The 19,961-nt window shown below is 31.6% G+C and overlaps 7 protein-coding genes and 1 non-coding gene across 8 annotated transcripts; 5 read left to right on the forward strand and 3 right to left on the reverse strand.

The window, feature by feature from the left end:
• Positions 1-884: 884 nt before the first annotated feature.
• Positions 885-5,106, reverse strand: BX664DRAFT_380041 (peptidase M16C associated-domain-containing protein). Its single transcript, XM_051548877.1, has 15 exons — positions 4,980-5,106; positions 4,862-4,908; positions 4,624-4,782; positions 4,251-4,562; positions 3,998-4,172; positions 3,789-3,932; positions 3,662-3,720; positions 3,462-3,601; positions 3,335-3,389; positions 3,158-3,262; positions 2,955-3,047; positions 2,437-2,883; positions 2,225-2,336; positions 2,004-2,146; positions 885-1,920 (listed from the first exon to the last, which is right to left on the reverse strand). Exons 1-15 carry the CDS (start codon positions 5,059-5,061, stop codon positions 1,003-1,005), a joined length of 2,991 nt encoding a protein of 996 aa, XP_051398031.1. The 5' UTR covers positions 5,062-5,106; the 3' UTR covers positions 885-1,002.
• Positions 5,107-5,225: 119 nt separating this feature from the next.
• BX664DRAFT_337397 (DnaJ domain-containing protein) lies at positions 5,226-6,141 on the forward strand. The gene is made up of 4 exons (XM_051546225.1): positions 5,226-5,366; positions 5,477-5,549; positions 5,631-5,770; positions 5,833-6,141. The coding sequence occupies exons 1-4, from the start codon at positions 5,292-5,294 to the stop codon at positions 6,025-6,027; spliced, it is 483 nt and encodes a 160-aa protein (XP_051398032.1). The 5' UTR covers positions 5,226-5,291; the 3' UTR covers positions 6,028-6,141.
• BX664DRAFT_337402 (p115 like vesicle tethering protein) lies at positions 6,139-9,758 on the reverse strand. The gene is made up of 14 exons (XM_051546226.1): positions 9,566-9,758; positions 9,387-9,506; positions 9,252-9,299; positions 8,983-9,178; positions 8,731-8,918; positions 8,067-8,664; positions 7,805-7,978; positions 7,535-7,710; positions 7,332-7,444; positions 7,061-7,263; positions 6,880-6,939; positions 6,626-6,756; positions 6,394-6,535; positions 6,139-6,316 (listed from the first exon to the last, which is right to left on the reverse strand). Exons 1-14 carry the CDS (start codon positions 9,734-9,736, stop codon positions 6,219-6,221), a joined length of 2,418 nt encoding a protein of 805 aa, XP_051398033.1. The 5' UTR covers positions 9,737-9,758; the 3' UTR covers positions 6,139-6,218.
• Positions 9,759-10,680: 922 nt separating this feature from the next.
• BX664DRAFT_t93 lies at positions 10,681-10,764 on the forward strand. Its single transcript has one exon. It is a non-coding gene; the product is annotated as a tRNA-Leu (tRNA).
• A 2,127-nt stretch (positions 10,765-12,891) lies between these two features.
• On the reverse strand, positions 12,892-14,576 carry BX664DRAFT_266509 (amidophosphoribosyltransferase; the record flags this gene model as incomplete). The annotated part of the gene is made up of 5 exons (XM_051540910.1): positions 12,892-13,387; positions 13,447-13,571; positions 13,662-14,258; positions 14,338-14,423; positions 14,510-14,576. The coding sequence occupies 5 exons, from the start codon at positions 14,574-14,576 to the stop codon at positions 12,892-12,894; spliced, it is 1,371 nt and encodes a 456-aa protein (XP_051398034.1).
• Positions 14,577-15,253: 677 nt separating this feature from the next.
• On the forward strand, positions 15,254-16,401 carry BX664DRAFT_337414 (optic atrophy 3 protein-domain-containing protein). Its single transcript, XM_051546227.1, has 6 exons — positions 15,254-15,316; positions 15,374-15,461; positions 15,535-15,617; positions 15,692-15,775; positions 15,843-16,021; positions 16,089-16,401. The coding sequence occupies exons 1-6, from the start codon at positions 15,282-15,284 to the stop codon at positions 16,175-16,177; spliced, it is 558 nt and encodes a 185-aa protein (XP_051398035.1). The 5' UTR covers positions 15,254-15,281; the 3' UTR covers positions 16,178-16,401.
• Positions 16,402-16,429: 28 nt separating this feature from the next.
• BX664DRAFT_337419 (Guanylyl cyclase) lies at positions 16,430-18,159 on the forward strand. Its single transcript, XM_051546228.1, has 6 exons — positions 16,430-16,707; positions 16,774-17,069; positions 17,147-17,246; positions 17,345-17,423; positions 17,511-17,652; positions 17,721-18,159. Exons 1-6 carry the CDS (start codon positions 16,615-16,617, stop codon positions 17,737-17,739), a joined length of 729 nt encoding a protein of 242 aa, XP_051398036.1. The 5' UTR covers positions 16,430-16,614; the 3' UTR covers positions 17,740-18,159.
• BX664DRAFT_337421 (hydroxymethylglutaryl-CoA synthase) lies at positions 18,156-19,928 on the forward strand. Its single transcript, XM_051546229.1, has 4 exons — positions 18,156-18,283; positions 18,359-18,485; positions 18,565-19,172; positions 19,241-19,928. The coding sequence occupies exons 1-4, from the start codon at positions 18,209-18,211 to the stop codon at positions 19,787-19,789; spliced, it is 1,359 nt and encodes a 452-aa protein (XP_051398037.1). The 5' UTR covers positions 18,156-18,208; the 3' UTR covers positions 19,790-19,928.
• The last annotated feature ends 33 nt before the right edge of the window (positions 19,929-19,961 follow it).

A 19,961-nucleotide genomic window follows, 5' to 3' on the forward strand; every position in this document is an offset into this window, starting at 1 on the left:
TTAGATTCATGTGATGAGTTTGATTTACCGCCACATAAAAAGGGAAAGGGACAAACTAATTGGCACTAATCATCCATGTGAAAAAAGGAAAGGAGTTTCATTCTCTTGTCATGATTTCCCGGCTTCTCCGCAAAATTTCAACATCTTTTCCATTGCTCATTTGTCAGCCTTTACCCTTATTATACTAAGCTTCAATTCACGGCCTTTACTGATTTCATGGCCCCTTCCTCTTTACTTTTTTTTTTTTCCTCTTATTTATTCTTCTTCTTTATTATCGTCATCATCTTTCTTTTTTTTTTTTTAATAAAATACTTGATATGATTCATATTTCTTCTTGGATTTTATCTTTATAAATGATATCGGTTCATTTCGGTATCCAAACAGATGGAAGTAGAAATCTATATTTGATGGAATCATCTATTACTTTTTCTTTCATTTTTGTATAGAAGAACGATAAAAATCTTTTTTTTTTTTGATTTCCTTGTTGTTATTCTTCTCCTTCTTTTTTGCATGAAAAGATCGCGTTTATCCTCTCGTACAACCTTACTGTCGGTAATTCAACAGGATGGAATTTTTCTTTTTTTGTGGGGAATTCCTGCAAATAGGATGATTGTCTTTCCCCTTTTTTTTCATATAAATAAAAAGTTTTGATAAACAAATAATAATAATAATAATAATAAAGACTCAACTTATCGTTTAATCATCATGAATAGAAAAAAAAAGGATAGACAAGATACCAAAAACAGAAAGGATCATTTGATTTACTTCTTTTAATGATTTATTTCGAATTGCCGGACCCTTAAAAAGATTTACCCTTAAAAGTCTTAAATGTTGCCCCCCAACAACAACTACTTGGTATTCTTCAAATCTTGAAAATCCTATATCCACACTTTATTTCAAAAATAATCAAACAAAAAAAAAAAAAGTAATCATCCCCAACAACAACAAAAAAAATTCTATACTAGAGATTAAAAAAAGATTATATCTATCTATCTATTATTTCTATGCATTGAATTGTTTCACATCCCAAGTATTATCCAATCGAGTTGTCAATTCATCTTTTTGTTCACCAAGTATAGCCATAGATGCTTGTTGCAAAGCGAGAGATTCAGCCACTTGTCGTACATCAGATTGTGTCACGGATAATAATTGATCACGTCGCCGTTGTCGCATTTCATCAGAGATACCGTATACAAATTGAAGCATACCTTCTTCAGATACACTTTGTGGAGCATCAATCCCCTGGAAAATAGAAAGCTTAGCTTCGGTCAGTTCTTGATCCGTAAAATTATGTTCCACCGCCCAAGTAAGTGATGATTTATAAGTATCCAGAGTTTCCATGGCACGAGGATCGCGATAAGAATAAAACGAGAAGATACCATTCAATCCAGCATATTGTGATCCACCGCCATAAGCACCATTCTTTTCACGGATCTCACGATGTAAATAATGATTTGTCATCAAAGACGATAATACTTGGTATTTAGCACCATCTTCATTTGTATATGGAACACCACGTAATGCCTTGGCTGAAAAGTTGACAGAGAATGGAAGAGGGAAGAATGTTTTGCGATATTCAGGTACAAATACTGTTGATGATGTTGATGATGTTGGATTAGATGGTGCAAGTTGTGTGAGGAACTTGAGAAGAGAGGTTTCATTGTTAGACACAGCATCTTCACCACAAGTCACCGCCACACGAAGTGAATCTTGTTTCAATACAGATGACGCGATTTCTTTCAATTTGTTGGATACTTCAGATAAGTCTTCCAAAGCTGCCAATCGACTCATAAAGTTCGCTTGAGTTAATCCATTGAGTTTTTCCATGTTGTTCATTGTAGGTGTGAGACTTGATCCAGCATAAGTTCTAGCAAAGACATGACCTGAATCGGCAATTGAATTAACAAGTCCACTTGCATTCTAATGAAAGGAATAAATAAGGAATAATTATAGTTACTACACATTGTATAAATTATATATATATATATATATATTTTTTTTACCCCAATGATCAGCGTTCGAAGTTTTTCAGTATCATCAAAATTGGTTTCCAAAATGAGCTTTGTAAGAATACTATACATCTTGTCAATATTACGATCAAGACAATTTCCCATGAGAGCAATACCTTCTTCCATCACATCAATGTCTATAAAAATGAAGATTAAATTAAATACTAATTTTTAATTGTTTTTTTTTTTTTTTTTTTTTTTTTTTGTTGATTTACCAGAGTGATTAGTGGAAACGGTAGTTGAGGCACGTAGACCACCAGTATAAAGACGAATTTCATCATCAATTTCAGCCATAGATTGATCTTTTGTACCAAGAGATAATAATGTCTAAAGAAAAGAAAAGAAAAAAAAAAAAAGAAAAAGATGAGATAATTTCATGGAACGTTACCGAATATTTGTTTTCAAGCTCTTTTTCAATTGAACTTACATCACAAAACAAAGGTAAATACATCTTCAAATCATCAGAAAGAGGTGGTAAATTACTGATAGCTCTGAAATAAGTGATTCCATTGGTTGCCGTAGTTCGCCATTGAACAGGTGTATTGCATAAACCGGTATGATCAAGTGGTGTTCGTTTTGATTTGGTTGCAATGTCATTCAATTGTAAAGTTGGTAAACATGATAGATCTTCTGATTTTTCTTGATTTTGTTGTAATATTGCACCTTGTTCCAAAATCCGAGTTTTGTCCGAAGCATCCAATTCATTCACCTTTTGTGCCAACCGTGTCTCTTCTTCTTTGGCCAAATTAGCAGAGTAGTTTGCATCTGGATTCATAATATAGGTCAACTTGTGAGTGTTGTTCAGCAAATATTTATCAATTCGAGATTCAAAAAAGTTGCCTTGTGCCAATTCCTTTTTTAGACGATCAAGATTCTATAAATAGAAGAATATATAAATTATCCATAAAATAAAGCAACCTTTTTTTTCTTCTTCTTTGAACTTGCCTTGTTGATTTCCAAAAGATCAATAGGATCCACATCATTGAACCAACCAGAGCTAATACTATGCATAATTGTCAAACCAAAATCAGCTGTTTTCTAATTTTTGATTTCCAATCAATAAATCAAACAGGAAAACGAATCAGTAACATATATATATATATATATATATATATATATATATATATAATTTCTCTAGTCTTCCTTACGTGTTTTTGTCCAAGTTCCATTTGATGTAAGGCTGCATCAATCCGTTTCGAGTCAAAACCATCTTTTTTGACCTTTTCCAATACATCTTGAATGGTGTTTTGAACCTATAAATCCAATAGTTGATAAAATCATTCGGTACATATCCATTTCATAATGATAACATGTCTATTACATACCTTTTCAATGTCATCCTGTCTGACGCCCTGTAATCCAATAGAGAAGCTGCTCATGCTAAATAAACAAATAAAAAAAAAGAGTAATGAGATTTTTTGATTTATAGTTAGTCATGTTCCATTTTCTTACCGCGTAGTATTATCGTATCCAGTATTAGCTGAGAATTCTGATCCCAAATTTGTATCAATCAATGCTTTATACATGGGAGAAGCATGACCATCAAGGAGGAGATAAGACAATAGTCTCATAGAGAATGTTTCAAAAGTATCCTATTTAATAGATAAAGAGAAAAATAAGTTACAACATTTGAATTACATTTTTTGATTTACTGTAGTATCATTGGCCAAATAGGATAAGGATATTCTTGTTTGCTTATCAGGAGGAGACACTAGAATAATACAAAGATGAATTTCAATTGAATATATGCTTTTCTTTCTTTTTTTTTTTTCTATTTACAAGGATCAAGAGCACAGATAGATTGTATGGCCTTGGGAGCTGTCCAGGGAGTAACGATCTTGTTCACGACAGTAGGTTTGATACGTTCATAACCTTGTAATTGATGACCAATGTTTTCCAAATGTTCTTCCAAGGCAAAGTTCCCTAATCAAAGAAGATAATAATAATAAATATAATGCTTTGTTCTCACTTTTCATTTTTATCTTTACCATAAGTGAAAAAGCGAGCATTACTAGGATGATAATGATCTTTATGAAATTTGACAAGTTGTTCATGAGTCAAATCAGTAATATAACGTGGATCACCACCACTAGAGTGAGCATAAGCTGTTCCAGGGAACATGTTTTCTTGGGCATCAGAATAGAATAAATAATTGGCATCAGACTAAGAAATAGAACAAAAAAAAAAGTTAAAAAATCTTTGATGGATGATCATTCCATGTCACTTTTTTTTTTTACATACTGTTTGACCTTTCATTTCATTATAAACAATGCCTTTGAATTGAATAGGAGTTGAAGCATCGGTAGGTATTTTATGTTCTAAGCGCCATCCTTCTTGAGCAAAATCTAATTTTTCCAATCGAGGATGGAAAACGGCATCCATATAAACGTTTCGAAGGTTGTCATAGTCTACTTTGTTGGTAGTTGCAAAAGGATATACTGTAAAGTCAGAGGCTGTAAATGCATTCATAAAAGTAGCAAGACTTCGATTCAACATTTTAAAAAAAGGATCACGAACAGGATACCGATCACTACCACATAAAGTTGTATGTTCCTATATAAAAAAAAAAAAAATTGAATAACCTATGTTTACTCATTTTTTTGTTATTTATTACCAAGACATGAGGAACACCAGTACTATCTTTCACAGAAGTATTAAAGCCTACTGCAAAAACATTATTGTTGTCTTCACGATCAATATGCAAATGTTTGGCTCCAGTTGCTTCATGTTCTAAACTAATAGCTGTCAGTTCCAATTCGGGTACACGTCGTACCTAAAGTATTCCATTAAAAGAAAAAGGATAAATTAAGTCGTCAAAATTATTCCTTTTTTTTTTTTTTGTTAATTCTTACTTGTTGAACTCTATAACCTAATAAGTTATCACCAGCATGTAGAGTGGCTAATAAAAAAACACAGACAGGGGAAAAAGTTGAGTACTTTGTATAAATAAGAAAAAGTTCGTTTACATACCTTTGTTTGTATAATACTTTCGAATAAAAGTTCTTTTTGCACTTTGAACAATAGGTGAAGCGCGAAGAATTCTACTAGCCATAGAAGATCGTTATAGTAACCAAATAATAATAATAATAATAAAAAGAGAAAAAAAAAAAAAATGAAAAAAGTCTTGAACCCAGGTCAAAGCTTTTTTTTTTTTCCTATTTTCATCCCCGATCTTTTTTTTTTTTTTTTTTTTTTTTTTTACTGTAGCTTGAAAATATTATTGTAAGAAAGTTTTTCTTCTATTTTTTTATTTTTATTTTATATATTATATATATTACAGCAATGCAAAATATATTCGATGTAAATAAAAACGATAAGGATTATTACTCTATTCTAAACTGTGTTGACTCTAGTTCTGTAAGTGATTCATAAATTAATTTATTATCATGAAAGGATACTAGTTAACAAAATGGACAAAGCGGCATAAAATCAAACTTTGTACTAATAATTATGGAGGATTATTATAGATGGAACAAATCAAGGCTGAATATAAACGACTTGCACTTCTTCATCATCCAGATAAAGCTCAAAATACTGAAGGTATGGTAGATAAATGAGATATAACAATTATGCTGCGTATCGTGGGAAAAATAAGATAAACCAATTCTTTAATTATATTAGGTGATAGTCAATATCCTATGATAAAGGAAGCATTTGATGTAATTGGGGATCCTCAGAATAGAGCAAAATATGATAGATGGAGACAAAGTGGATTATGTATTCCTTTTGAAGACTATATTCAACTTAGTGGTCATGCTCAGGTAAAATAAATAAATAAATAAATAAAAAATATCATGCTGATTAAATTTTTTTTTCTGGGTAGACAATACACTGGCAAGCTCTTCCCACTCAACTCACTTTGACAGAACAAGGCAGATCCACAGACGAACAACATGTTAAATCAGTACGACCTCATCCAAGAAATGACATGCCTAAAATTACATTGAACAAGAACTCATTTTGGTCAAAGAAAAGTAGCGATGACCCCTATACCAAATTTAGAAACTATGAAATCTGATCGACTTTTGTTTCTTTCTCTTTGGGTCTACATCAAATATCATGATCCCATTCAACTAGTATAGCTAATCTATTCTGTATATATTATCAATAAAATTCATATATGTATATAGCATTTGTTTATTGGTGTAATTGTAAATAATAATAATACTATTACTAATAATAATTATAATAAAAAGAGATAGACTAATTTTACTCGTCATCTTCATCCTCATTTTCACTATCTGTTACTTGTTCACCTATTTGCCGTAGCCTATTCTTATATCGTTTGTTGGTCATATCTTGATCACCTAAAAAAAAGAATAAAAAAAAAGATTAATATTTTTTTTAGCAAATCCTTCTTTTATTTTTGAGAAATCAATCATACCCATTAGCACAAGTAGATCTTCCTGTTCCTTTTCCAATGTGGCGTATTTTAATCTTTCTTCATCCACAATAGCCATCAGCTTCTTATTCTTTTCCTTTTCTTCATATAATTCTGCTGTCATGCTATTTTCAGGCGATGATTGCTGTACAAGCAAAAAGAGAAGATATAGGAATATTAATTTCATATATATTATTTATCTTTGTGTATGTATTGTTTTTTTTTGTCCACTTACTAAGGCCGCCAACTTGGTTTCTAGTTCTGTCACTTTTTGTTCAAGAGATTCTATCAGATTTGCTTGGTTTTTGATAGTCGATTTATATGATTCTATCTCTTCAGGATTTCCATCTGTGGCTCCCATAGTCACTACAAAGAAGAAAAAAAAGAGTATATACATTAAAAAAAAGGTCAAACAAATCGTCCATACATCCTCATTATAATGTTCATAATACTAGTAATATATATATATATATATATATATATGTATACCTGATTGTGCCTTTGGTTTGAAACTAGATGGTCGTCGTTTCATAGATCGTTGCGTCGTTTCTATTTTCAATATACATAAAATAAGAAGGATGATGTTACACTTGTTGTTTCGATTGACTATTCCCAATTTCCTTTTCAACATTATTAATCTCTCTTTTTTTTTTTTTAATTTAATTTTTACCATATACATCCTTAAAGAATTTAGCAAAGGAAACATCAAGAAGAAGAGAAGGTAGACTCTTGGTGCTTGTAGCAAGTGCTTCATCTTCAGCAGATATTTCCAGATGTTGAGAAGCGTTCTTGATAGCATTACTATCTCGAAGTCTTGTTATATGGCTATTGAAGACATCTACCCTACTAGACAATATAGCTTGAAGTTTTTCTCTATTAAAAATAAACAAGATCATTAGTATACATCGAGTTATCATTATAAAGGAATATTTCTTATTTACCTTGTGATTGGAGTTTGAGGATCATTGTTGAATTCATATGTAATACCAAGTAAAAAGGCAGTCAACCCTTGAACTGTTGGATCATTGGTTGATGATTGTACTTCTTGAATTAACTAAGAAAAAAAAAGGCAGGTTTAGTTTTTCTTTTTTCTTTTTTTAAATATGTTACGTATAAATCACTTTTCGTATTCTATTTCACTTACAAATTGAACATGAGTGCTTTCTGATAAAAATAGAGCGACTGATGCTGGACTATCGTAAAGCCATACACAAAGTAGACATAAGTAGGCAACGGGTATCCGTGGGTTTGTTGCAGAATTCTTTGTTGATAATAATAGCTGGGCGACAATATGATGTAATAAAGGTACTGGTTCTTCACCTATAATAAACGCACATAATTATATATTAACATACACTTGATAATAATAATAATAGTACCTGTTATATATTCCCTTTTTCTTTTCTTTTCTTACCATTGTCTTCTTCACCAAATTGAATACCTCCAGCTACTTGTTTTGCCTGTTCATTATCCTTGATGATATGAGATAAAATAACACAAGCAAACCACACCTTGTAAGGGTCTTGTATAGATAGTTCCCAATTTTCAATAGCTTCCAATAGCAATGATCCAGCAGAACATGGTTTATCTACAAAAAAAAAAAAAAAAAAGAGATAGATAAGAATATAATATCAAAGAAAAAAAAATAGAGGGCTTTTTTTTTTCCCTTGATTTACCTGTAAAGTCAGTATTTGCGTTGTCAACAGGAGGCAATTTCATCATAGAAGCAATTACAAGTTGCGTATCATTGTTTCCATCTACACAAGAAGACACAGCAAATGCAGCAGCAGCACGACTTGAATAACTATAGAGAAGACCAGTATCAGCAGTAACAGCAATAGCAATAAGAGATACCATGGCAGGACGAGGAAGACCAGGAACAAGATTAGGATCGATTTGACCATCAATCATATTTGGAGGACTGGCTACTACTGTTTTAGTGAATTTTTCTTGATTTGCGACATTATCTCGTATTACATAGGCAATAGCATACAAGGCTTCAGTTCGGACAATAGATGGTGTGTTTGAGCAAATACCAAGTTGGACAATGGGAAGAAGGATACCACTTTGGACCATGACATTTTGATTAATTGTTGTATTGGCACCATCAGGTTCAGTAAGAACACGAATCAATTCTAGAACAGCTACAGTATTTGCCACTTTTTGAGGAGGCCAATCTTCAAATGAAAAGGGAATATGATCAGCTTCACTATCACCAACAAATCCTAATAATCCTGGAATCTGTTGGATACAACTTGTTTCACGAAAATAGATCTATATATAAAGGAAAAGCATCAGTATTCATATTACTTGCGATCAAATATTTGTTGGGTTCCTTACTTGATCCGAGACATTGTATCGTAATAGATTTTGCATCAAAGTCAAACTATCTTGCACAATAATATCACCAGAGATTCCTTCTTGTTCTTCGATAAGTGCCAGTAATTTTTCAAAGGTCGCCTGAAAGGTTACAAGTTTTTGTACTTCTGCATTTGATCTTGTCAATTCAATCAATAATAAAAGACCCTCTATTATCAAAATAAGTAAATAGTTAGTTCAATACGTATTCTCGTCCTGCTTATTTTGACTTGCCATTTCGTATAATATCACGTTTATCGTCCAATAAGTCGACAAGTCTTGTTATTCCCATTGGGCTAGTAAGGATGCATTCTTGGATACGTTTTGGTCGGTTGGATAGAAGTGTTGAAAGTAACTTGATAGTATTGAACCGAATATAAAAATCGAACTCCTCCAAAATATCTAAAAGAATGGTGACATTGGAGGAATCCTAAATGATATTACAGTAACAATAACAGTGAATAAAAAAAAAAGATATAGTGTATATAAATGAATCATCTTACTTCAATAAAGTAATCGGTATACTTGTCACCTCTATCGTTCTCAGTACGCTGGTTCAAAATGATGAGAGAAGAAGAAAAAAAAAAAAGGAGATGAATATATGGTACTCTTTTATAAGTGTTTTAGATAGAACTTACTAATTTTTTCCTTGTACATAAAATGGTAAGGGTTTCCAAAAGTGATTTGGTGATATCCACATCTCGATAATCCATATGAAGTCCTTTAATTAAAGCAGGTAAACTTTTGTCTCCTACTGTCTAAAAATAAAAAGAGAAGAATTAATATTATTTATATAATATTGAAGGTACAAACTTACTTCAGGCCAATCCTTCACAAGTCCTTTCAGGCTAAGGACAGCAGCACGTCTGTCTTCCAGTAAAGTAGCAGTTTCAAGACAATCAGCAAGTCGTTCAATGGTTTCATCAGCCGATTGTGGTTGTCCTCTTTCACCCCTAAGAGCACTATATCCTCTACTGAAGAAGTCCATCACTAAGTACAGCAAATAAAAAGATGAGAAGAGAAGCAAAAGAAGTACAACTGTTCAAAAAAAAAAAAAAAAGTACCTGCGGTGATTCAATTGATCCTGATGCCATACAAATCGAGAGCATTGTACACATGTCTGTATAGTGTATCAATAATAGATGAATCACAGGAAGTGCCAATTTAAAAAGAAAGGAATCAAGTAAAATGAAATCATCATCATGAAGGTAATCTATGCAGTTTATTGAAAAAAAATACTAATACTAGCCATACAGTAATGGTAATAATCATAACGTATATACATAAAAAAAAAGATAGATAAAAAGAGGTAATCAATTTGTGGGATATAACGACCAGTGAGAATGAATCCTATAATAAAATAAAGTTGATTAGCGAAAAAGAAATCATTTTCCAAGAAATTTATCCATACTGTATCTCATCCCTTGAGTAAATAATTACCTTGTTCATCATTGTTTTGCTAAAAAAAAAAAAAAAAAAAAACCAACAGTTAATGCACTCAAGACAGAATATTCATTGTATCAACAAGTCTATTCATCTTTTGTCGTCATATTAGTTAAGTCCCTGTTCTCTCAATACAAAGTTACAATCATGGAAATAAAATGAGTGTAACTATTCATTCAATTGTACTCTCTTTTGTTTGACCAATGTTACTTGTAATATATTCAATCCAAAAAGGAATGGAATGAATATTAAACTAAACATAGTATGTATGTTTTATACGATAAGAAAAAAAAAAAAGAATTGTAATGTGGATAAGGAAGGAAAAGAAGAAAGGGTCTTTTTCTTTTCTCAAGTCGAAAAACATGACGAACTAAAACTCCGAACGGCTATTAATGACCAATCAGCGAAGACCGGCATTATTCATCCAATCAAATTGCGCCATTGTTAAATTGGATTCATATAGATGTTGCCGGTTGCGATTTCAGTTATGGTGAGATGGCCGAGTTGGTCTAAGGCGTCACGTTAAGGCCGTGATCTCTATCGGAGGCGTGGGTTCGAATCCCACTCTCATCATTGATTTTTACTTTTTATCATGTCAAAAATGTGATATTTTTAATTTTTGATAGTAATCAATGTTTTTTTTTGAATGTAGTGTTAATGATGATTGAATTGGCAAGGAAAAAGCTATAAAAATCGCGAAGTGGGGAAGTGAAAATAAAAAAAAAAAGTGATTTCGAAGTCAGCTTACTTAGGATTTTTTTTGTAACCTTTTTCTCTCTCTCTTTTTTTTTTTTTTTTTCAATTGTTAAGTGTTGTTATGATTTTTTTTTTTTTTTTTTTGTAATCTCGAATGGATTATATTTTGTAAGATGGATGGATGATACTATTATAATAATAATATCGTTGATGATTAATTTTTGTGAACGCTAGATCTTTTATAAAAAAAAAGAACAAAAGTAATATGTTGAATAAAAATAAAAATAAACAAGAAAAGGAAATGGATGTGTTGAATTGTGTGTAGATAAAATAAAATAAAATAAAAAATATGAGACTAGTGATAAATCAGTGAGATTCTTCTTAGTTTTTTTTATTTAAAAATAAAAAAGTTGATTATTACTGTATATCTACACTTGTAAAATCTATATCTCTTTTATATCTATTTTGAAAATAAAATTGTAATCATCATATATACTGTATGGTCGAATCTTGAGAAGTACACCCGTGCTTGTTCAAATGCTTGGTTATAAGCTGCGTCTTCAATATGCTGCATATGTTTTTGCTTGAGCTGATTATAATACATGTTGTTTCTTGTCGTTGCATTGTGCTTTTTCTGGCATAATGGACACTTCTTCTTGAAATATGGACTTCTGAAATAAGACGAGACAATAAAAAGAGTATTTGAAGCATAAAAGAACCTATAATTTTATTTCAAGCATAAAAGTCATAATTAATAAAACATAAAAAAAAAGTTAATGAATGTACTTACCGTGGTAAACACGGTTCAGATAAAAAATAAAAAAAAATAAATAAAATAAGGATAAAAAAAATAAAATGGAAAGAAAGACAAAAGGAAAGAAAAGGGCATAAAAAAAAATTGGGCATAAATAATAAATTTCATAAAAAAAAGAAAAGTCATTTTACTATCCGCTATCAACTTCACACAGGCATCGCTAGCTTCACGATAACTTTTCTTATCTTGTATAGTTCTTGGTTTGGTAGAGCGGTCATGAAGCAATCGTATTGTAAGAGGGATAAGTGTTTGATATTCTTCATTAAGTAATGACTCTTCAATTAGAATCTTTTCGTCCAATTTTTTTTTTGAATAGCCAGGCAAAGTTAGTTCCAGTAACAATAATACATCTTCGTCATTCAAAATAAAAGGACTTTTAGGTTTGAAAAAAGGTTGGTCATGAATGTCTTGGTCGTTAGTCCATTCACAGGGTTGCACAGGTGTAAAGGTGTCAGAAAAAGGTGGAGGATGTGTGTCATAGTATCATTAATAGATAACAGATCTTCTCTAATGGATGTCATCGCAGATGATAGTCCTATCCAGGAATAATTGTCAACAGATAGCGTATTGTCAAGAGAATACAAACTAGGATCCATACTATGGTTAAGTTTTTTCGTGCTGGTCTTTTTTTTTTTTTCTCAACAGTGTGTTGTTGTGTGAATTTTTCGTTGTTGAGTGATTTTTTTGGTTGTTATGTCCAAAATAAGAAAAATAAAAAGGATGCTTGATTGTTTAAAAGGTTCACAGTGAGCACCAATACTCGATTACGCAAGCACATGTATAAGGTATTGAATGAAATAAAATAAAAGTAAAGGAAAAATAAAAGATCAAATTTGGAAGGTAGGAGTTTGATAAAATTGTTTCTTTCTTGCTTAAGGAACAAAGTGAGCCAATCAAATGTAACAATCCACAAGTACAATTGACTGAAAATTAGATCAAAAACACAAGGAAGAGAGTAAATCATTTTGGGTTTTATTTAATGAATGTTTGAATACAAAATAATAATCTATCTATGTGATGGCGAATCAAGTTCATCATAAAGTATATGCTAATTGAGAGTCATTCTCTTGACATAAAAAAAGAATAAAAACAACAACAACAATAATAATAATAAAAAAAAAAAATAAGGTCATGATATATATATAAAAAAAAAAAAAAAAAAAGAGAAAGGGGAAAGGGAAATTATCTATCTATCGAGTAAAACTATTGTAAAGACCAACACAATCACTATCAATACTTAAGCGACCACTTTCACTAGATCGGCCACCACCATTTTCCAAAGAAGCCATATATTCTTCATCCACATCACCAGTAACATAGCATTTGTCAAATACAGAAGTATCAAACTTTTCAATAGCAGGATTGAATTTTCGGACGGATTCCACAAGATCATGCAAATCTTGATAGATCACCTTGTCAGCACCAATTTCTTCAGCCACTTCTTGATCATTTCTTCCATGAGCCACTAATTCAGTACGGGTAGGCATATCAATACCATAAACATTGGGGTATCGAATGGCAGGAGCACAAGAGGCAAAGTATACCTTTTTAGCACCAGCTTCACGAGCCATTTGGATAATTTCCTTTGAAGTTGTACCACGAACAATAGAATCATCCACGAGTAATACATTCTTTCCACTGAATTCAAGAGCCATGGCGTTCAATTTTCGGCGAACATTTTTGCGTCTAAAAAAAAAAGAGTCAGTTTGTGTATATATTGAATGTAAAAAAAAAAAAAAGATTACCTCGTTTGTTGACCAGGCATAATAAAGGTTCTACCAACATATCTGTTCTTGTTGAAACCTTCACGGTAAGGAATGTTGAGTTTACGAGAAAGTTGAATAGCAGCAACACGACTTGTATCAGGAACCTATTATATAAATGATTGATTTTCATTATGAATATATATATATATATATATGTATATGTAAATATATGTAAATATGATGATTTAACTTACAGGAATGACAACATCAATATCCATGTTATCCCCAAGAGATTTCACAACTTGATCAGCTAAAGCTTCACCCATACTTAAACGAGCCTTATAAACAGAGATACCATCCATGATACTATCTTGACGAGCAAAGTAAACGTATTCAAAGATACAAGGAGCAATACGATCACTAACAGCAAGGACACGACGTAATAATGAATCTTGAGTGATAATGATGGCTTCTCCAGGCTTGACATCTTCCACATCAGTAAAACCAAGAGAATCTAAAACCACACTTTCAGAAGCAAGCATATAATCATAACCAGCTACTGTCTTTCGACGACCAAGAACAAGAGGACGAATACCATGAGGATCACGGAAACCAATGATACCATAACCAGCAATCATAGCAACACAAGCATAACCACCACGGATTTGACGATAGAGATCTTTGATGGCAGTGAAAATATCTTCTTGATTTACACGGAATTTACCAGTCTTTTGAAGATTGTTGGCCAGCACATTCAACAAAAGTTCAGAGTCAGAGTCAGTATTGATATGACGATGAGCAATCTTATCCAAAAACACACGGAGCTCGTCAGCATTAGTAAGGTTACCATTCTATTTCCAAAAAAAAAGGAATTGACAGTTATGATATGATATTATAACGACTTTTTTTTTTTTCTTTTTGGAAACTTACATGGGCAAACACAATACCATAAGGTGAATTGACATAGAAAGGTTGAGCTTCGGTGATAGAAGATGATCCAGCAGTAGGGTAACGTACTATTATTTTTTTTTTTTAAAAAAAAAAGAAAGGAAAGAAAAAGATCAATCTATTATCAAATATAATATAAAAAAATATAACTTACCATGACCAATACCAAGACTACCAATAAGTCCAGAAAGTTGAGATTCGTTAAAAACATCTCTAACCATACCATTGCCTTTACATTGGAAAAGACGACCTTTAGGACCCGAAGTTACAATACCAGCAGCATCCTATGTTAAAAGAAGAGTTAAGATATATATATATATTTTGACAGTTTATATTTTCTTTCTCTTACCTGACCACGATGTTGTAATAAACCCAAACTTTCATGAAGATCAGGGCAAGCAGCTGCACTTTGATCAGCCAAGATAAGAGCTGAAATACCACACATGGTTAATAGATCAAAAAGAAAAGAAAAGAAAACGAAAGGAAAGGTAAGTGAAAAAAAAAAGGAAATAATGGGAGAAAGAACAAAAAGAAAAAACTAGGATCCTGAGATTCAAAATTTGACTCATTTCAGAAAAGCCGCTTTCATTCATTTGTCCTCTGGAAAGCCATCACCAATCAAAATTGTGCCTTTGTTTTTTTTTTTCTTCTTTCTCTCTTTTTTTAAGGTACTCGTTGTCTATGTTGTTCATTATCATATACAAATATATTCTTTTTTCAAATCATTATTATATATTTTCAAATCCTTTTATTTATGATTAAAAGTTGCATATCCTGCTTGGGCCAAAAAAAAAAAAAAAAAAAATGAAAGCGGGGACTGAAAATAATGAGGGAAGCAAGGGGAAAATGGGACAAAAGCCGGGAGGGAGAACATCTCTTCATTTCTTTTTTCTTTTCACTTTTATTTTCTATTCAATTTACTAAAAATGAGTACTCTCAAACTTGGTTCTCTTTTAATCAAGTAAGTAATAATATGAATGTAGAAAACAAGTTAAAATTAATTCTTGTATTCAAATAGGACACTAGCTAAACCCGTGGCAAATTCTATAAAAACACAAGCAAAGCAACATCCCACTTTTAAAGAATTTTGTATAGGCGTTGCTCAGGTAAAGTATTTATAGTATATTAAATATAATATCACGTTCTAATATTACTATTTTTTAATTTTCCTTCTCGCAGAAATCTCATAGACTTGAAATGACCTTAAAGATGAACTTTTTGGGTTACAAAAAAGAAGTGATTCGACCTTTAAATGACGCGAGGTAAATATATATATAATACATCAATCTTGTTACTAATATAATATAATTTCCTTTCTTCCTCTTCTTTTGTGTAGAGCTATTGAAAGTGGTGCCAACTTCATCAGTGAAGCCTTTGTATTTGGCGTGGCTGCATCTATTATTATAGCTGAGAACTGGAGGCAAGTTAATTTCGTCAAGATCAGTGTTTATAGATAACTCATATTTTTTTTTCTTGTTTTGATTTAGATCAAGGAACAAGGATAAAAATCGAAGAAATTATGTGGACGATGCTTTGGAATCTTTGGAATCTAGAAATAACGAACTGGTGGAAAAAATGGAATACAACATTAAAACTCTACAATTAGCAAGCGAACGTTTACAACAATTAGAGGAAGAAAACGTTCATTTACGGAATATGCTCGATGGTAATCCAAATATAATGAAGTGTGATAATACTAAAATGTATATATTGTATATTTTTTCATTATTTAGAAATTTTATCAGTCAGTATGGGATTAAAACGACACACTCAATACGAGCAACCGGCTGTAATGGGTCTTCCAGGAATCACCAAGGATTAGAATTAGAAAATACATAGATTTCTATACCATATATCATTTTGTATTAATATGTATTTTGAACAATTTGTAGTATATTATTTTTTAAATCTTGGCTTTTAGAAATAGTTGAAGATAAGTAGGATGAAATAAAATGCTTAAGATATATTCTTTCAGTTTATTCTTTGTGTATTGTTTATCATGCATGTTTTCATTCCATACGCATTTCATTATCCGACAATATCGGGTGTGGGTCCCATGAATGATCTTTTTTTTTTTTTTTTGTCTTGGATTCTTTTTTCTTTTTTTTCTTCTTGTTTCCCAACATTATTGATTATTATCACCTCTTACGCATATATACATACATACATATATCTATGTGTGTATGTATATAGCGAAATCTTTACTGCAGAATACGTTTTTCTTTTTGTGTATAGTTTGTTTGTTTATTGTAAATACGAATGTCGATCTTTTGTTGTGGATCAATTGAAGAAAGTGACATGGCCAACAAATACATAGAATTTGATCAACATATTGTTCCTCATGTTATGCAAGTATGATCTATGGGAAAAAATAAAAGTCAATGATAAAAAGTTAATAATTGATTATTTTTGTAATAGAATACAAATTGGGATTGTGGATTGGCTTGTGTTGCTATGCTACTTGGAGGAATGAATCTCAACTTGACTTTGAATGAACTCATGCAACAATGTGCTGTAGAAAGTGTATGGACGATTGATTTGGCCTTCTTATTACGAAAATATGTAGGAGACTTTACATATTATACCAGTTATTTTGGAAGTCGCAAGGAATATCAAGACGATAGTTTTTATCAAGCAAATTTTGATCAAGATGAACTCCGGGTGAATCGATTATTCTCTATTGCAAAAAGCTCTTCTATTCATGTTGTAAGAATGTACGTATGAAATATTATTATAAAACATGATAATGAAGATGTATTTTTTTTCTTATATTATATTATATATATATTAGGGTCCTTCCTCTTGATGATTTCAAACGGTTTTTATATTGTAAGAAATTTGCAATGATTACTTTGGTGAATGCTCGGTTTTTGAATTGTCCTATCTGCAAGGTAAATATATATATATATATATATATAATCTAACTTTTGTGATATTCCTTTTGTTTTTGATATATATTTATATATATTCTTTGTGTGGGAATGTTTAGGAGCACCAAAGTTGTGTCTTATCTGCTTGTGGTCAATTGAATTCATTCATGGAAAAAGTCAAAGGCAATGATTACTTAGGTAGGAGTTAGAAAACAAAATAAAAATCAACATGATATGACTGGATAAAATGAGGTGATTCACAACTGAAAAAAAAACTTTTTTAAGGGCACTTTGTAGTATTAATAGGTTATGATCCCAATGAAGATATGTTTATTTATCGCGATCCTGCTGTAGAAGACAAGTTTTGTGTTATATCTGCCAAGGATTTGGATCACGCTAGACAAGCAGAAGGCACAGATCATGATTGGTAAAATAAATCTTAAAATGACGATTCAAGGAAGCATTGACAGCAAATTTTTTTTTCTTTTTTTATAGTATTGTGATTCAGTTATGAGGACTTCAAAAATAAACCTGTTTGTACTTTTTGGCATACGGGGGTACGTGCAGATATTTCTTCTTTTAGATCGTGTAGTCTCAGTGTATATAGCGAACTTTAATAAAAAAAAACCATTTTTTTTTTTATACAACAACACACAATAACAACAACAACAACAGTGCGTTTTTTTTTGTTTTTGTTTTTGATCTCCTTAGTGTTTTAGTATACTAGTTTATCTATTTTGTTATCTCCGTATTTCTCAGTAAACCTTTTAGATTGGACAAACTGTACACCCCTTGTATGTACTTCATTCTGGGAACTATTTTAAAGATCCGGTCCAGTAAAAGTCGATTGTTTTGTGGCACAATTTTTTTTTATCGATATATATAACGCGCCAAATAAAAAAATTCCTATTCCTATTTTTTTTTTTTTTCTTTTCATCATCTAAAAAAAACTCATTCCTCATTAACGTTCTATAATAACAATCATGACCGCCAATAACTTTTCTCAGTATCCTCAAAATGTTGGTATCGTGGCTATGGAAATGTATTTTCCTTCAAGAGTAAGTTATATATCGGGTATAGGATCGGACAAGATGTTCTTATATTTATCATTGTGTGTGTGTTTTTTTATATAGTGTGTAGCTCAATCTGAAATGGAAGTATTTGATGGTGTTAGTACTGGAAAATATTCTATTGGTTTAGGTCAAGATAATATGGCTTTTATTGATGATCGTGAAGATATTCAATCTATTTGTTTGACTGGTAAATATATATATATATATAGAAAAAGGAAAGAGTTACTGATATATTATTATTATTATTATTATTATTATTATTTTAGCTGTTCAAAATCTGATGGAAAAATACAAGATCTCTTATAATGATATTGGTCGTCTTGAAGTTGGAACTGAAACTATTATTGACAAGTCCAAGTCTGTTAAGACTACTTTGATGACTTTGTTTGGTGAACATGGAAATACTGAAATTGAAGGTATTGATACTACCAATGCTTGTTATGGTGGTTTCAGTGCATTCTCTAATGCTGTTAACTGGATTGAATCTTCTTCTTGGGATGGTCGTTATGCTATTGTGATTGCTGGTGATTTGGCTCTTTATGCTTCTGGTGCTGCTCGTCCAACTTCTGGTGCTGGTGTGGTTGCTATTTTGGTTGGCAAGGATGCTCCTATCGTTGTTGAACGTGGTTTACGTAGTACCCATATGGAACATGCATATGACTTTTACAAGCCTGATATGCATTCTGAATATCCTGTGGTAGATGGTAAATTCTCCAATATTTGTTACTTGCGTGCTTTCGATGCCTGTTATACTCGTTATATGAAACGTCTTGGTCAACAATTGAATAAGGAAAAACCTAGTATGGATGATATTGATTATGTTGTGTGTCACTCTCCTTACGCCAAGCTGGTCAACAAATCATTTGCTCGTGCTGTAAGAACAATAAAAAAAAAAAAGGGAGGATAGGAAAGTTAAATTTTTTTTTTTGTCATGTTATATAGTCGTACAATGATTTCCGTTTGGACAACAATAATGAAAAATATGCCAGTCTTCAACCTTTTGCTGAATTATCATATAATGAATCATTGGAAAGCAAGGATCTTGAAAAGGCTTGTGTTGGTTTGACTAAGGCTTCTTATGCTGAAAAGGTGGGACCTGCTGCTTTTGTTCCTAAACAAATTGGTAATATGTACACTGCTGCTGTTTGGGCTGGTCTTGCCTCCTTGATTTCTGAAGTGGATTCTGATACTTTACAAAACAAACGTGTTTTATTCTATTCTTATGGTTCTGGTCTTGCTGCCTCCATGATTTCATTCCGTATTAATGGTGCTACTGATAATATCAAGAATGTATTGAACTTACGTGAAAGATTGGCTGCTCGTACTTTCTCCAAACCTCAAGAATTTGCTGATGCTATGAAGATTCGTGAAAACACCCATAATGCCTGCGATTATACCCCAACTGGTAGCTTGGATCATATTGCTTCTGGTGTTTACTATGTGGAAAAGATCGATGACAAGTGGAGAAGATTCTACAAGCGCAAGGATTAGATTTTATATAGATTCCTTCTTCTTTTATCCTAATATACATATTTATTTAATATTATTATTATTATTATTATCATTATTATTATTATTTTTTATTACTATTATATGCATCTTCATGTCGATAATAAAAGTGTTGAACGAGTACAGTTTTTTTCCAAAGACTTGGGGCCATAGA

Source organism: Halteromyces radiatus, assembly GCF_025201355.1.
Source record: "Halteromyces radiatus strain CBS 162.75 chromosome Unknown BX664scaffold_6, whole genome shotgun sequence".
NCBI classification, from domain to species: domain Eukaryota; kingdom Fungi; phylum Mucoromycota; class Mucoromycetes; order Mucorales; family Cunninghamellaceae; genus Halteromyces; species Halteromyces radiatus.

Excerpts from the sequence above, each read along its gene's own strand:
- BX664DRAFT_337421 (XM_051546229.1), top strand. The coding sequence starts at position 18,209 with ATGACCGCCAATAACTTTTCTCAGTATCCTCAAAATGTTGGTATCGTG. Across the intron at positions 18,284-18,358 it reads AAATGTATTTTCCTTCAAGA|TGTGTAGCTCAATCTGAAAT; the intron begins GTAAGTTATATA and ends TTTTTTATATAG. Across the intron at positions 19,173-19,240 it reads ACAAATCATTTGCTCGTGCT|TCGTACAATGATTTCCGTTT; the intron begins GTAAGAACAATA and ends CATGTTATATAG.
- BX664DRAFT_380041 (XM_051548877.1), bottom strand. The coding sequence starts at position 5,061 with ATGGCTAGTAGAATTCTTCGCGCTTCACCTATTGTTCAAAGTGCAAAA. Across the intron at positions 3,933-3,997 it reads TGCTCGCTTTTTCACTTATG|GGAACTTTGCCTTGGAAGAA; the intron begins GTAAAGATAAAA and ends TTCTTTGATTAG. Across the intron at positions 3,721-3,788 it reads TATCTGTGCTCTTGATCCTT|TGTCTCCTCCTGATAAGCAA; the intron begins GTAAATAGAAAA and ends GTATTATTCTAG.
- BX664DRAFT_337402 (XM_051546226.1), bottom strand. The coding sequence starts at position 9,736 with ATGGACTTCTTCAGTAGAGGATATAGTGCTCTTAGGGGTGAAAGAGGA. Across the intron at positions 9,507-9,565 it reads TTGTGAAGGATTGGCCTGAA|ACAGTAGGAGACAAAAGTTT; the intron begins GTAAGTTTGTAC and ends TTTTATTTTTAG. Across the intron at positions 9,179-9,251 it reads ATACCGATTACTTTATTGAA|GATTCCTCCAATGTCACCAT; the intron begins GTAAGATGATTC and ends AATATCATTTAG.
- BX664DRAFT_337414 (XM_051546227.1), top strand. The coding sequence starts at position 15,282 with ATGAGTACTCTCAAACTTGGTTCTCTTTTAATCAA. Across the intron at positions 15,462-15,534 it reads TTTGTATAGGCGTTGCTCAG|AAATCTCATAGACTTGAAAT; the intron begins GTAAAGTATTTA and ends TCCTTCTCGCAG. Across the intron at positions 16,022-16,088 it reads TTTACGGAATATGCTCGATG|AAATTTTATCAGTCAGTATG; the intron begins GTAATCCAAATA and ends TTCATTATTTAG.
- BX664DRAFT_337397 (XM_051546225.1), top strand. The coding sequence starts at position 5,292 with ATGCAAAATATATTCGATGTAAATAAAAACGATAAGGATTATTACTCT. Across the intron at positions 5,550-5,630 it reads TAAAGCTCAAAATACTGAAG|GTGATAGTCAATATCCTATG; the intron begins GTATGGTAGATA and ends TAATTATATTAG. Across the intron at positions 5,771-5,832 it reads AACTTAGTGGTCATGCTCAG|ACAATACACTGGCAAGCTCT; the intron begins GTAAAATAAATA and ends TTTTCTGGGTAG.
- BX664DRAFT_337419 (XM_051546228.1), top strand. The coding sequence starts at position 16,615 with ATGTCGATCTTTTGTTGTGGATCAATTGAAGAAAGTGACATGGCCAAC. Across the intron at positions 17,247-17,344 it reads TGAATTGTCCTATCTGCAAG|GAGCACCAAAGTTGTGTCTT; the intron begins GTAAATATATAT and ends GGGAATGTTTAG. Across the intron at positions 17,424-17,510 it reads CAAAGGCAATGATTACTTAG|GGCACTTTGTAGTATTAATA; the intron begins GTAGGAGTTAGA and ends AACTTTTTTAAG.